The sequence below is a fragment of the Gekko japonicus genome, unplaced genomic scaffold (assembly GCF_001447785.1).
Source record: "Gekko japonicus isolate JY-2015 unplaced genomic scaffold, Gekko_japonicus_V1.1 scaffold3952, whole genome shotgun sequence".
Classification (NCBI taxonomy): domain Eukaryota; kingdom Metazoa; phylum Chordata; class Lepidosauria; order Squamata; family Gekkonidae; genus Gekko; species Gekko japonicus.
In genome coordinates this window covers 61,484-72,912 of record NW_015167163.1, presented here as the reverse complement: position 1 = coordinate 72,912, position 11,429 = coordinate 61,484, and the positions used below count along the sequence as shown (strand labels likewise).

Sequence of the window (11,429 nt, the reverse complement as noted above, 5' to 3'; positions counted from 1 at the left end):
TGGGGGTGCCAGTGGGAGGGGTTCTAGTGTCCTGGCCCCACTGATGGATCTCCTGATGACACCTGGTATTTTTGGCCACTGTGTGACAGAGTGTTGGACTGGATGGGCCACTGGCCTGACCCAACATTGCCTGCTCTTATGTTCTTATTATTAACATCTTCCTCCCATTCCCAAGATGTTGGTCTCTGGGTTCAGAATGGTGGGGGGGACAATCTATCCCTGTGATCTCCAGTGGGGTGCCTGAGAATGCCAAGCTGCCCAATCGCTTTCTTCCCCACAGCCAAGAACCTGCAAGAGCCTCCTCTGTATTGGACTAGGAGATATACTTCAGGATCCCAAGCGATGTCATCTTCGAGCGTACCCATTCAGAAACACCTGCATCTGCCATAGCAAGATGCTCGGCTTTCACCCTTCCAACCCCTGTGGCAGCCATTTTGGGGTGGTAGCCACTTAGGTCTGCAGCTTCAGCAAAAAAACCCTCCCCCCTCCCCCCGCTGGCTCTGCCTGTCATCACTCAGTTGGGCAGTCGGGAGAAAATGCTGGGGAGCGGAGGGGGAATCATTGTTGCACCAACACCGTGATGTCACATTGGGTGACACCAACATCCATCCCAAGCATTATGGTTAGACTGTAGAGTTTGGGGTGACAGCTAAAGTGGTGCCGTGTTGCAACGGCATCACTTCCAGGTTGTACTGGAAGTAATGTCATGGCATCAGCACACCACTGAAAATGTAAGTCCCCACTCCCCACCGTCTCCCACTGGTGCCCACGCCCTGTTCCCAGCATTCCAAAACTTAGCCCAGGCTCAGCAAGGTCAGGACAATTGCTCAGTCTCCTTCCATCCAGGCCTAGAGATGATTAATGTTCAAAGAACCAAACAGAGTCTGAGATGCTGCTCTGCCTCAAATATTGGAATGTATATTGTACATAATATAATTTTCAGTCTTTACAGATAATCTGCTATATTGAATAGCCAAGGTAGTGACTCGTGCCAATCGCAAAAGCAGCAAAACTTGGCCACCATTTTAATTTTAATTAATGTAATTAATTAATTTTAATTTGCTTGTGGCATGCAGAAAAATATGACCCATAAAAGATCCTGGATTGTCAGTCTCCAGGTGGGACCTAGAGATCTCCTAGGTTTACAGTTGATCTCCGGGCAACAGAGATCAGATCCCTGGAGAAAATGGCGGCTTTGGAGGGTGGACTCTGTGGCATTAGACCTCACTGAGGTCCCTTCCATCCTCCAATGCCACTCTCTCTAGGCTCCACCTCCAAATCTCCAGGAATTTCACAACCCAGAGTTGGCAACCTTAACCTGCACAAACAAGAAACAAATTCTTGATGACTGTGCATGCTCTGCCCTGAAGTGGCACGCTGCCCTGAAGATCAGTTCAAGGGTGTGTGCGGAAAGAGGGAGATGGTGGAAACTGGCCTGCATTGCTTACAGAATCTTGGAGGTAGTGGAGATTGTCTATCAATAACATTTGGTTTTCTCTTTTTGTTTTTACTATGTTGAGTTGTTCTCTGAGGCTGTGTCCTCTGTTCTTTATAAATGAATAGATGTACAAACATTCTGTGCTAAGGTAAGCCAAATTCTACCCATAGAAAAGGTTTAATATTAATCACTTGAATAAACAATGCAGAATAAGCACATTGGCAGCTGCTTTTTTTTACAAAGCAGGTGTGATACACGTCGACGGGTAAGGGCAATGCAGAGCAATGAGATCTCCTGTCCAATGGGAATCCTAAACGCAGCACATACAGACTCACTTGCTCGCTCACCAGAGTTTCTGATGTTTATGCTGGTCACTGCCCACAAACATTCTTTTTTAAAAATTAAATCTGATATTACCTTCCAGTCCTCAGGAATGGAGGCAGATTTTAAGGAAAGATTGTAAGGAGATCCACAAGTTCACATTTGAGTTCTTTCAGAACTCTCGGATGTATGCCATCTGGGCCTGGTGATTTATCAGTTTTTGAGTTGTCTATCAGTTTTAGGACCTCCTCTCTCATCTCCTCAATCTGACTCAGGTCTTTCAACACCCCTCCCGAAATCAGCAGTTCTGGAGTGGGCAAGCACCTCTCATCTTCCACAGTGAAGACCTAGAGGCAAAAAATGCATTTAGCTTCTCAGCCATTTCCCTATCATCCTTCAGTACTCCTTTTACCCCTTGGTGTTCAGTACCTGTGCCCTGATAATGGACATGTATAGGATCACTGTTAAATAGCGGGTTCCATGGATGAACAGACTCCAAGTCTAGTAATCAGTTCTACTTTAATCAGTGATTTCAGCAAGAACAAGACTGTAGACCAGAGCCTTGGCTCGGTTATATTACATGCAATGGCCACACCCCAACATACCCCACTCCCAACGATAGGCTATTTACAAAACTTTACATCTTAATTGGTTACTGCCAGAATCCTGTTGGTCTATTGTTATTTGGCTCCAAGCTCACCTTGTCTCTGGCAGCACAGTCCTACACCTTGATTGGTTATTGCCAGAATCCTGTTGGTCTATTGTTATTCGGCTCCAAGCTCACCCTGTCTCTGGGAGCACAGTCCTGCAGTGTTTCAGTCCCAATACATAACAATCACGTATTCTGTGTCATGATATCAGTAGCTTACGTGTTTTCCCCTCCATCGCTGGCTGAGCCAGTCGATGAGGTGAGAAAATATACTATGTGATGATGTCAGAATACAAAGTACTTCTACCTGTAACAGGAATGGAGAACACCAACATCGGAATGCCATTTTTGGTAGCATCCCTTTGTGAAGTATAATGATTATTTCTACCCTAAAAGTGCCACATTACCCTTAGTGCAGATATGAAGAGTCCCTGGAAGAAGGAAGGGTTGAAATGGCAGCATAATCATTGCAAAGGCTTTCAAAGTTTAGCGCTGGTTAAAACAACTAAAAGTCTCATGACATTCTAAAACTTGGCAGATTTACTGGGGCATAATAACCTTAAAACAGGCTTTTATGGAGGCGTAGGAACTTAATAACCAATCAGACATACCTTCAAGGGCTCATTCACCTGCTCCACCTCCGGAGTGATATATGCCATCCCCTGCCAACAGTGCCCTTCTGCCGTCTACAAAGGACAAACATAGCAGTCTTTATGCAAGATAATAAGTAGACAGTTCAGACATAAAAATGAGCAGCGTTCATAAAGTAGGAGGGAAACCTTTCAGTCCCTCAAGACATTCTTCATTCACTCACTAGCCCTGAACAAACTTCTGCTACTTAGCCAGAAACTTGTGGGGAAATGGCAACAATTCCCTTGAGAGAATTTTTGACAATTTGTTTTTCCTCATAGCTCTGCGGGAAGATTTTCGGCTTCATCCCAGTGATTCAGTGGTGACCAGTGGAGAACAATTGTTGCTAGAATGCACTCCCCCTCGGGGACATCCAGAGCCTAAAGTCTCATGGAAGAAGAATGGAATCCCCATAAATGAGGAAAGTGGACGTTATGAGGTAATCGACAGCCTGTACTAGAATTTATTTTTTGCATATTCAAAGTGTACGTGTTATTTCAAGGCAGAATGTGATGTGACATAGAGGAAAGATGTGGCAGTACCAATATACATGAATGGTCACTGTAAGTCAACAATGATAGTACAGAGGGTGGCAACCCAGATGATTAAGTGGTTGAAGCACCTTAGCAAATCTTAAGAGTGTAGGACTTTTCATCTTAGAAAAAAGGAAGTCTAAGGACATGATAGAGATTTATAGAAGTATCCATGGGGGGGAAAGTGGATAGAGAGATCTTTTTCTCCCTCTTCCGCAGTATTTGAATATTTGGGCAATTAAAGTTAATGGAAAATAGATTCAGGACAGACAAAAATAAATATTTCTTCACTCAATGAGTATTACATGGTGGGATTCACTGCTGCAGTGAGGGTCAGTAACATAGATAAGAACATAAGAGAAGCCATGTTGGATTGGGCCAATGGCCCATCCAGTCCAATATTCTGTGCCACGCAGTGGCCAAAACCCAGGTGCCATCAGGAGGTCCAACAACGGGCCAGAACTCCGCCAAGAATACAGAGCATCACTGCACCAGACATAGCATTCCATCTAAACATTGTGGTTAATAGTCATTAATGGACCTCTGCTCCATATGTTTATCCAATCCCCTCTTGAAGCTGTCTACATTTGTAGCCGCCACCACTTCCTGTGGCAGTGAATTCCAAGTGTTAATTACTCTTTGGGTGAAGAAATACTTCCTTTTAGTTGTTCTAAGCCTACTACTCATTAATTTTATTGAGTGCCCAAGTGTTCTTGTATTGTAAGAAAGGGAGAAAAGTACTTCTTTCTGTACCTTCTCTATCACATGCATAATTTTGTAAATCTCTATCATGTCACCCATCAGTCATCATTATTCCAAGCTAAAAAGCCCTAACCTCTTTAACCTTTCTTCATAGGGAAGGTGTTCCATTCCCTTAATCATTTTAGTTGTCCTTTTCTGCACCTTTTCCAATGCTATAGTAACTTTTTTGAGGTATGGTGACCAGAACTGTACACAGTATTCCAAATGAGGCCGTACCATTGATTTATACAGGGGCATTATGATACTGGCTGATTTGTTTTCAATCCCCTTCCTAATAATCCCCATCATATAATTTGCCTTTTTTTATTGGAGTCACACACTGAGTTGACATCTTCAGTGAATTATCTGCCATGATTCCAACATCTCTCTCCTGGTCAGTTACCGCCCTTTGGACCCTATCAACATATATTTATAATTAGGATTTTTGACTCCAATGTAAATTACTTTGCACTTGCCCACATTGAACCTCATTTTCCATGTTGACATTCACTCGCCCAGCCTTGACAGATCCCTCTGGAGCGCCTCACAGTCCTCCCTGGTTCATTAATGAACAAGTTAAAAAGCACCAGACCTAGTACTGAGCCCTGCAGTACCCCACTGCTTACCACCTTCCACTGTGAAAACTGTCCGTTTATACTCAGTCCATTTTCCTGTTAATTAACCAGTTTTTAATCCACAAGATGACATCCTCTTATCCCATGACTGCTGAGTTTACTTAGGAGCCTTTTAAAAGGGGGTGAGACAGATTTATGGAGGAGGTCCATCAATGGCTACTAGCCAAGATGACTAAAGAGAATCTCCACGTTGAAAGGCAGTAATCCCTTGAATACCAGTACTTGGAGGAAACATCAGAGGAAAGTCTTGGTCCCTATACCCTGTTTGTTGGCCCTCTGTGGTAATTGGTTGGCCACTGTGTGAAACAGGATGCTCGACTAAATGGACCTTTGGACCTTTTATGCAGAATTGCATCTTTGACATAGGTGAGAGAATCTCAGTTAAATTTGGTTGCGGCCAACCAGATGTCCAAAATTTGGTCACACAAATATTTATTTACTTATTTATTGTTTGTCTATATAAGAATAGCTAAGGTGGTTTGCAACATGCAAGACAATAAAATAACTAGCAGCAAAAAAAATTAAAATTTGACTTTCTAGTTCAGATTTTGCAGTCACCTAAGAAAAAATTCCCCGCTGTTTTCCAGTGTTGGTGAGGGAACATTCTTCCACAGAAGAAGTCACCTCCCCAGGATTTTACATGAGAAAATCAGCTACTATTTATAATGGAGAATACAGAACACCTTTAAACTGAGCAAAGCAAACACATTATTTAAAATAACGGCATTTACAATCTACCCATTTCCAAATCAAAGCCTGGAATACTGTTCCAAAACCTTAAGAAACGTTCCAGCAGTTCCTATTGAAGATCCAAGGCTCCAACATCTTCTTTCCACTCTTGTTTCTGCAGGTCTCTGGTGCAAACCTTCTGGTAGCCCATGCTCTGAAAAGTGATTCGGGAGCATATATTTGTTTGGCCACTAATACAGTAGGAGAGAGAGAAAGCAGAGCAGCCTTGGTGTCTGTCTTGGGTAAGAAACTCAGCAGTGATTGTACATCTCCTCTTCCCCCACTATTTGCTTAACACTCAGCATGGATCCAGTCAACTGGTTTGGGAGGATCTGAACCATTGGACCATTGACTTCCTCTGCAGAGCCTTCCAAAGTGTCTCCCAAGTACTGACGCTGCTTAAGCTTCTACAATCTGACATGATTGGGTTATATACCATACCATTCCACATTCTGCTACAAGCTTTTTCCTAACTATAAAAAGTGATTATTTAGAAAATACATATTCTTCAGCTTTGTCTGTTTAACAGGAAGGATATCTGTTTACCATCACTTGTACCTGTTTCACTTGAATACTTAATTATTACATAATATTGAAACTGTATTTACTTAGACAATAGTTAGCAACTGGATCTCACAAGTTTCTTTTTAAAAGACATGGGGGGAGAGAGAGAGAGAGAGAGAGAGAGAGAGAGAGAGAGAGAGAGAGTCTCTCCATCTCTGCTGGATCAGACCAAATGTCCATTTAGCTCAGCATCTGGTTTCCAACCATGTCCAGCCAGGTGGTTTCAGAAATCCCACAAACAGGGCACAAGACCTATGGGACTTCCTCATAGTTTGCCCCTTCAGTAACTATTGTTTTTGAACATAGAAGTTCTGTTGAGCTACCATGGCTAGCCACTGATGGACCGCTCCTTTATGTGTGTCTGTTATCCTCCTTTGAAGACATCTACATCTATGGCCATCAACAAATCATGTAACAGAGGTCCTTGGAAGTGAGGCTTACTATCAATCCTTGGTCAAAAGGGCTACATCATTGAGGTTATTCACCTCTAATGAGTTTCTTTTATTTAACTGGATTTGAAGTAATTATACCTATTTTACTGGATCCAGGGTTGGAAAGTATGAGAAAGGGGATGCAGATGTGGGAGGAGGTGAGTCAGCTTGTATGCAAGTGGTGATGGTGACAGATGGTGATGCTCAGAGTCCATAACACATAAGTTTTGTTTTGTTGCCAAGTCACAGCTGACTTTTTTTTCCACAGCTGACTTATGATGACCCCATAGTGTTTTCAAGGCGAGATTTTCAGAGGTGGTTTGCCATTACCTGCCTCTGGATAGCAGCCCTGGTATTTCTTGGCAGTCTCCCATCCAAATACTAACCAAGGCCAACCCTTGCTTAGCTTCTGAGATCTGATGAGATTGGGCTAGCCTGGGCTATCCAGGTCAGGGTATAACACACAATATGGAATCTCTTAGGCATGCTGTCCAAAGTTTCCATCACACTGAGGAATGATCATATTTGAATACATCGTCTGCTTCGTCCTTTCTAGAGAAGCCAGTGTTCACTCGGAGACCTAGTGACATTGTGGCCAAACTTGGAAGCACCATTCACTTCATGTGTGCAGTCCATGGAGACCCAGTGCCCACTGTCCAGTGGCACAAGGAGTATGGAGAGCTTCCCTCAGAAAGGTGAGTATACTAGTTGTACTGCAGGCTTATATTCTGTCTGCATTGTGTCCTGGCCTGTAAATCCAGAATTGGAGAGTTTATTCACTTGTCTCTAGCCATGTTGAGTGCATTGCTCCCCACTCCTTGAGGTTGTGTGGCTACCACCAGTCAGGCCACTGGGATCAAAGCCTCTCTCAGGTACAACGGCCTCTTCTCAGGTTCCTCATCTGAAGTTCCCTGTTCAGTCATTGTGGAAAGGCCTAATTAAGCTGTGCTGATGGAGGAGGTTTAGCAAGTTGTTGGGTCTAGATTCTCTGAAAGTATTTTATGGTAAAATCGAAAACACAGGTAGCTGTTTTTACCGTGGGGAATGTGGAATTTACAGAGCCAGTCCAGATACTCGGCTGTAATGAAGTTACCCCTTCGGTTTTAATTCTTCACTATCAAACAGATCAACTGGTAGAGGTATCTCTGTTTTGTGACCAGCAGCCAGACCTTTTCCTCCAGTCATTTGAGAAACATTTCTCCAAATTAAAAACAACTTCTCCTAATTAGGGTTGCCAGCTCTCCAGGGGAAAAATGTCCAGTCCCTTTAATAGACGTTTAATATGCAGAAACAGGTAGTTAAAGCTCCCCCCCTTTAATTTGCTTACTTTGAATTAAGATAGGGATGGGGGGGGAACAGGGAAATATAAATGTTATACAAATTCTTAACTTATTCATTACAAGGATGATCAGCATCAGAGTAAATATAGAACATTTGACATAGACATTTAAAATACACATATATAATATTAAAATGTCATATATTCTTATCATTAAAGCCTAGAATACCATTAGTTACTATTAATATTGACTGCTAGATATTAAATGTTACATTATAGTGTGTTCCGTTACATCTTAATACTACTGCAATTGTCATGAACTATACTAAAAAGTCAAATAATACATTTTAAGAGCATTTCAGTATAACTATAAGATAGGTGCATATATACATAAAAATTTGATTTTATGGTCTTGTGCATAACATTATTTCAGAAAATACTTATAATACTTGCACCATTATAATATTATCTGTAACAACCTTCGTTGTATTAGTGGCTAAGCCATTGTTATATTGATGAATCCAAAAAACAACATTCCATTAGCTTTAATACAAATCACTCATTTTTCATCTTTACTTATAATATGCATAATAATTTCCCCATTTTTTTTCCAAATTCTTTGACTGGTCTTTTATATATATAATTTGTTAATCTGGCCATTCTGTTTAGCCATTCTTCAGCTTTCCATAGTTGAAGCTTTTGATGACATGAAGTTAAATAGTGTCACTTGGTAATTACTGCTGATCAAAGTGGAATTAAAGGAACAGTTAGAGGACAGCTTAAAGTTGGCAACTGTAAATCATATTCCATATTAAAGGGAAGGGCATTTCATTTATCAAAAGAACTCCTTCTGTGGGAGGAGGGGTCTGATTACAAACAGGCGGACCTCCTGATGGTCCCTGAGTTTTGGCCACTGTGTGACACAAGAGTGTTGGACTGAATGGGCCATTGGCCTGATCCAACATGGCTTCTCTTATGTTCTTCAAAATCTTACTTTTGAGAGACTATCAGAGCTAACCAGGTGGCTCCCGGCTTTCTCTCTGTATCTTGATACGCATGAGCCAATTTTAAGCTATATCTGCAAAGATGGAAAAGAACACCAACTTTTCAGGGGGGAAACACAGTTGTATATGCAACTGTTGGTTACAAAAAGGAAAAAATAACATTTGGGCAACAATTAACTAACAACCTTGAAGGAACGGAAAATTAAAAAATGGGAGTTTAAATATCACCCTGTCTCCCTTCATAACACAGAGAGTGATTAAAATGTGGAATACACGGCCAGAGGATGTAATGATGGCCACAGGAATAGACAGCTTTAAAAGGTGGATACATGGAGGATAGATATATCAGTGTCTACTAGCCATGGCGAATGAGGGGAACCTCCACATTCAGAGGCACTAAACCTCTAAATCCTAGAGCCAGGAGTCAACATCAGGAGAAAGTCTTGTCCTCTATGCCCTGTTGTTAGCTCTCCAGGGGAACTGGTTGGCCACTGTGTGAGACAGGATGCTGAACTAAGCGGACTACTGGTCTGATCCAACAGAGCTCTTCTTATGTTCCCTATATCTAAACTTACCCCACTTTGGTAAATGAATGGGTAGAAGAAGAAGAGATTGACTTTATACCCCACCCTTCACTACCCGAAGGAGTCTCAGAGCAGTTTACAATCACCTTTCCCTTCCCTTCCCCACAACAGACACTCTGTGAGGTAGGTTGGGCTGAGAGAGCTCTTTGGAGAACTGCTCCTGAAAGAACAGCTCTAAAATAAGTCATGACTCACCCAAGGTCACACCAGTAGCTGCATGTGGAGGAGTAGGGAACCAAATCTGGTTCTCCCAGATTAGAGTCTGTGCTCCTAACCACTACACCCAACGCTCTCAAACTGGTAGGTAGAACTGGTGTGGTAAGAAGTTCAATCAGCCACTGCTGTGGTACAAGAGTGAGAATTGTCTTTTGCAGTTGCTCTTTCATGCATGTAGGTCATCACTTGATGTTGCACAGTTATCAAGGACGACACAGAAGCAAGCGCAAAGCCTTTAATTGCTGCTATGAATTCTGTACCTCTCCTCTCAGGTATGACATAAGCCAAGAAAACACCCTTCAGATTCGCCATCTGACCATGTCCGATGCTGGGAAATACACCTGTACCGCCTACAATCAGGTGGGGACCATCTCTGCCAAGGCATCTTTAACAGTGCAAGGTAAGTAGGTCTGTTTGCTGGATTAGTAGACTAGCAGAATGGATTCATTCCCTGGTTACATAATACACACCATTGGCCACCATATTGGTCCCTGGTCAGAAAACCCCCAGGGAAGGCAGAGTTTCAAGCTACATCAGGACTCAAGGTCTGCTTTCTCAAGCATCCCACTGGTTGGTCTGGAGAAAAGCCCCAGTGCATGGTGTCTGTGGGTGCCATGGTGCCAACCAAGTGTTTCAGAAAGTGGGCGGGGTCAGGTGGGGCTTCTGCCCAGCAAGGCTTCTAATTGGTCGTTGGAGATTTGATTGGCTGTACAGATTTTTAAAAACACTGCTTTGGCAGAAGCTGCCACCACAGCACAAGGATCCTCACTGTGTAAGTGAAGGTCAGCTGCGGCAGCCATTTGCTGGCTGTCTTCGCCTCGTGTGGCAGACATTTTGCGTCAGGCATTTTATGGCCACCACAGTGTTTCAATATTCCAAAGGTGCCAGGAGGCTGAAAAAGTTTTTGGACCCCTATCCTAAAGGGAGACCTTATCCATCCCCTGAGTAGGATGAAGTCCAAGTTGACAAGGACTCATGATTCCCCCCCCCCTGGTCTTTAGATCTGCTGGACACTGGCCAAAGGGAGCAAGACTGGCCGAAAGGTGCCTTGAAGGAGCTGATGGACATCAGGGTTTACCTGGCAAATGTCACTGCTGTTTCCTCGGCTCCTGCAGCCCACCTGCACTGGAAAGTGAGTAAAACATAACAAGCATATAAATGGCATTATTAAACTGTCATAGAACAAAAGCCAGGGAGAGTTAGCTGTCCCCGGAGGATGCAGAAGAGGATTTTAAATCCCATTTTACTATTCTATGAGTGGAACAGAAAGGCAGCATATAAATGTAATAAATAAATAAAATAGTACATTTGCTGATCATATTAGAAGATAACATGGAGAAAATGGGGGAGAGGACTGGGGAAGAGAGTTAAGTTGAATCGGCTAGCTTTAAATATAATTTCTCAGTTCTCACCAAGGAGACGAATCAGCAGCATGCTTAAACCATAAACTGGAAATATTCTGCTCATAGGAGCTACCTAGAAGAAATCAGTTGTGTTTACCCCTGTTCATTAGGACAACGGGCTTGTTAGAAGGGTCATGACCTAGTCATTTCTTCCACTGATACTGTGTTTCAGAACTGAGATGCACTTGAGGATAAAAATGATCAGGTAGATTCTTCTACCTCAAATTTGACTGCAAGAATTCGAATGTGTATGCATTCTAATTTGGTTTTTT

The 11,429-nt window shown here is 42.6% G+C and overlaps 1 protein-coding gene across 1 annotated transcript in view; it reads left to right on the top strand.

Annotated features, from left to right (window-relative positions):
• The window catches only part of ROBO4 (roundabout guidance receptor 4), a gene marked incomplete at its 3' end in the record, with an annotated part of 83,469 nt that overhangs the window by 18,278 nt on the left and 53,762 nt on the right, over positions 1 to 11,429 (top strand). Inside the window, exons 3-7 of the mRNA XM_015413110.1 lie at positions 3,320 to 3,477; positions 5,798 to 5,918; positions 7,228 to 7,366; positions 10,027 to 10,154; positions 10,756 to 10,886. Of these exons, the coding sequence (XP_015268596.1) occupies positions 3,320 to 3,477; positions 5,798 to 5,918; positions 7,228 to 7,366; positions 10,027 to 10,154; positions 10,756 to 10,886 (677 nt within the window). The remainder of the gene's footprint in view (positions 1 to 3,319; positions 3,478 to 5,797; positions 5,919 to 7,227; positions 7,367 to 10,026; positions 10,155 to 10,755; positions 10,887 to 11,429) is intronic.